The sequence below is a fragment of the Malurus melanocephalus genome, unplaced genomic scaffold (genome assembly GCF_030028575.1).
Source record: "Malurus melanocephalus ecotype Western Australia unplaced genomic scaffold, MMel_1.1 scaffold_121, whole genome shotgun sequence".
Classification (NCBI taxonomy): Eukaryota; Metazoa; Chordata; class Aves; order Passeriformes; family Maluridae; genus Malurus; species Malurus melanocephalus.
In genome coordinates, this window is record NW_026623353.1 from 631169 (window position 1) to 635228 (window position 4060).

The window sequence follows — 4060 nt, forward strand, 5'->3', positions numbered from 1 at the left end:
TCCGGCGTCTCCACTTGGCGCGTTTAACTCGGAGCCCCCCTTTAAACGCGATTGTTTCTTTCTTTTTAATGACATTTACCGGATCAAAACATGCTGTTAATTCGATCAGAAAGCTTTACCCTCCTTAACAATGCCACAATAATTTCTCCTGAAGTTTGTTAAATTGACCAAAATTAGGCAAATGAATAGGGGGTCTGTCGGCGATCCCGCTCGCAGGTGACACCGAATAATGCACTCTCGGACCAGCTGCGATCCCCTCTTTATTTGTCCCTCTTTTCTTTGACCCGCATTATTAAAATTTAGGCCCAATGAAACTATTCATACTTTTCAATGGGACATTTTCCTATAGGATAATAGGCTACAAATTGAGCCTCTCCAAAGGGGAGGGGGGGAGCAGGGGGGGTAAAAYAACAACGCACAGACGCGCACACCACACAAAAAAGGAGCGTCGTGTGCCAAAGGCTGGCGAGAGCCTCCCCGAGCCGACGGGRAAAAAAAAAARGGGGGGCAATAGGGGGGGGATATCGTGTGCCAGCCCCCCGGTCCYACACCTGCCGGGGTGTCCCCAGCGCATAAAGCGGTGTAAACAAAAAAATCCTCGCTGCCATCTCTTATAAAGATGGACGTGTCACCAAGTCGTGTGAGAAAAGCCTGAGAACAAACGGGGCCACTCCGTCTCCAAGGGTTCTCCCTTGAACTGGGCGGAACAGCCTATTAAGGGCTTACTTAATTACTTTAATGACTCTGGACAGGCTTTAAAATGCAGTCAGCKCTGGGGCTAAGGGGAGGGGTAGGGGGTGCCGGGGATTTGCAGGCTGGCGGCGGGGATGGGGCCGGGGATGCGGCGAGCCGGGCGCAGGGCGCGGTATCGCGCCCTGCGCCCCGCTCGCCGCATCCCCGGCCCCATCCCCGCCTCTATTGTGGGACCGTCACGTGTGTCCCCGAGGTCCACGTGGGGCGACACAGCTGGGCCGCCCCCGGCTGCGTGGACGGGGGCGAGGAGGGGGAGAAAGGAAGAAGAGAGAAGAAAAAAAAGCCCCTCATCCCCTCGCCCCCTTCCACCCTGATCTTTAATGCATACATTCCCTCGGCGCCGCTCGCCCCTAATCCTATGGGATCAGCGGGCCCGTGGAGGCCCCCCGGGGTCCCCCCCAAGAAGTGATGGCTTTATAAGGGGCCCGGAGAGAGACGGGATGCAGTGCCCACCATGGCCTCCAAGCTCAAGGAGCGGAGGGTGAGTCTCGCCGCCCGCCTTGCGCGCACTGGTCTGCGGGGCCGCCAAGCGGACCCGGCCCCGAGCCCCACCCCGCCTTTCCCTTCGAAAAGCCACCCCACAAAAAGACAACCACACCACCCTCACAAAAACAAGCCTGCCCTGCTGGGGCCGTCCGCGCAGTCGGGGAGCCACCAGAGCGGCGCGGAGAGGACCGGCATCATCCTTCCCAAGGCCGCGTCGCGCCCGGCACAGCTGTTCGGAGCGGGGTGGGGACTGACTTCCCTAGAGTGGTCGAGACCGGGGCCGGGAGCGGCTGTCCCGGCGAGACTGGATCCGTCTGCTTTCTCCTTCCCCACTAACGTGCCCCATATATTTTGCAGAGGACGCCGGTTTCCCACAAAGTGATTGAGAAGCGGAGGAGGGACCGCATAAACCGCTGCCTCACCGAACTGGGGAAGACGGTGCCCATGGCTCTGGCCAAACAGGTAGGCAAGGGGAGCAGCCCCTACGCCCTTTTCTCCCCGGTGCGCCGCGACATCCCCTCGATACGGCGGTTTTAGGGGGTGGCCCGGCGGAAGGCAGAGCCCTCTCAAGGTGATGCCCACCTGCCCTGCCCGTTGCAGAGCTCGGGGAAGCTGGAGAAAGCGGAGATCCTGGAGATGACGGTGCAGTACCTGCGGGCCCTGCATTCGGCGGACTTTCCCCGCGGCCGGGAGAAGGGTAGGTGGGCGGGAGCGGTTTCCCGCGGCCCCGCCGGGTCTCTCGCGGAGTGGGGGCGGCTTTCACCCCTCCTCTCCCGGCCGGACCCTGACCTTTCCTTTCCAGCAGAGCTACTCTCCGAGTTCGCCAATTACTTCCACTATGGCTACCACGAGTGCATGAAGAACCTGGTCCACTACCTGACGACGGTGGAGAGGATGGAGACCAAAGACACCAAGTATGCCCGTATATTGGCCTTTCTCCAGTCCAAAGCGCGCTTCGTCACTGAGCCTCTCTTCACCTCCCTGGGCTCCCTCCCGGAGCCGGACTTTTCCTACCAGCTACACCCTGGGCCCGAGTGCCCCGGGCACGTCCACAGTCCCGCCGAAGTGGTGCTCCAGCCGCCCTCGGGGGGGTCATTCCCCTGGCACGGCGCCGCCCGCAGCCCCTCCCTGCCCTACCACCTGCCCAGCACCGCCGTACCCCTCGCCAGCCCCGGTCAGCAGCGCAGCACCTTCCTCTCATCCGTGCAGGGGCTGGACCGCCACTACCTCAACCTCCTCGGTCATTCCCACCCCAACGCCTTCGGGCTGCCCCCGGGCCAGCACCCCTCCATGCTATAGAGACTGTCCCACCTGAAAAAAATCCTATTTATAACCGCGGACACTGCGGGTTACACCCGGGCGCACGGGGAGGCTGCCAGGGGCAGGGAGATACGCGGGGGTCCCGTAGGGCGAGGAGCCCCCGGGGCCCCAGAATTGCCGCCACCCGGCTCTGTCCGAGGGCCTGGAGCTGCCCCCACCCGCTCGTCTTCCCACCTTCGGGTGCAGTGCCTGTACAAGTGATGCCTTGGAATAAACGTTTACACCCGCCGCTCCTTTTTGTTTCCGTGAGGGAGCTTCCTCGGGTGGCGGTGGGAGTCTCCCCACGCATCTACCCAGGGCAAAAAAAAGACCCAAGCTAGATGGGGTCCGCGAGGGCCAGGGAGGTTGCGGCACGCACCGGCTGTGGCTGGCGCTTCGGGCAGGCGGCGCAGGGCGTGAGGGGCCGGGTGTCGGTACCGTCCGGCCTCTGTTCCCAGGCCGTCACGGGAGGCTGGGAGGGAGTCCCGGGGTGTCCCAGAAGTGGTGAATGCCCTACTCTCCCGCAAACCCCGCGGGTGCTGCCGTCCCATGGGCACGCGTCCGAACGGCACCGGCATCTCCCGTGTGCTTTGCCGGGGAATTTCTCTGCGGCGCAGCTTGTTCAAAGGAGGATGAATAATGGTGAAGGCGCAGGACAGGGCGGGGAGGGGAGGCAGCCGCTGCGGAGGTGCGGGTCGACGAGAGTAAAACCAATGGAAACTCCTGAGAACGAGCCCCTCCACTCCGTCGCCGGCTCCCTCCCGACGGGGCAACTCCAGTCCCTTCAGAACCACGCGTCACGAGTGTCTCCATAGCCTCTGGAAGCAGGGCAGCCCGGGTATGCCCGGAGGGCCCGGAGCCTTCGAGGGATAAATTAACTTATTCCGGTTGGGTGGGGAGGCTTTGAGGAGATTTGACCTGGGCTGTTTGCCCAAGTCGGGGAATGGGCTGACCCGCAATTTGTAAATCAACCCGACCCTTTATTCGGAAACAGACAAAAAGATCTTCATACAATGAGTAAAAAGTGGAATGTGTATCTTCCATTTAACCTGTAAATACAGGAAAAGCTCCTATCCAMGATTAATGGGGAAAAGGTCACACGGCGGGATGATGTGAGGAGTCAGCCAGGGAGGAGAGAAAAACATCCKCATTTCCTTGGGACACCTTTAGGAGAGTAAATCCAGAGGGAACCTCTCCTTTGGTCAGTGTACACWGAACAGTATGGGCTTAGCCAAACACACTCAGCAACAGGAATGGCTCCTATTATGGAAACACATGTCCAATGCTTATTTTTACCAGCACTGAGTACAGATTATGGACAAAATGCTACATGACTTCTATACCRTTTGCATTAAACTCTTGCGATCCCACTTCATCACTGAAGCAAAAGGATATGGCATTTTCCTGAAAGTATAAATATATTCAGCATTTTGGGGCCTGTTAACAATATTAAACAAAACTTTCCTTTGCTAAGTAGATTTTTTCTCCGGGATTAGCTGAGGGCCACCATGGTCAAAACTGC

General features: G+C 59.3%; 1 protein-coding gene across 1 annotated transcript; it reads left to right on the top strand.

Moving 5' to 3' along the window:
• The first annotated feature begins 934 nt into the window (after positions 1–934).
• On the top strand, positions 935–2758 carry HELT (helt bHLH transcription factor). The gene is made up of 4 exons (XM_057370251.1): positions 935–1234; positions 1597–1701; positions 1840–1936; positions 2045–2758. Exons 1-4 carry the CDS (start codon positions 1208–1210, stop codon positions 2536–2538), a joined length of 723 nt encoding a protein of 240 aa, XP_057226234.1. The 5' UTR covers positions 935–1207; the 3' UTR covers positions 2539–2758.
• Positions 2759–4060: the final 1302 nt, after the last annotated feature.

Bases quoted from the DNA above. Each gene is read 5' to 3' on its own strand.
- HELT (XM_057370251.1), top strand. From the start codon at position 1,208: ATGGCCTCCAAGCTCAAGGAGCGGAGG. The intron at 1,235-1,596 runs GTGAGTCTCGCC...TATATTTTGCAG, and splicing joins CCAAGCTCAAGGAGCGGAGG to AGGACGCCGGTTTCCCACAA. The intron at 1,702-1,839 runs GTAGGCAAGGGG...TGCCCGTTGCAG, and splicing joins CCATGGCTCTGGCCAAACAG to AGCTCGGGGAAGCTGGAGAA.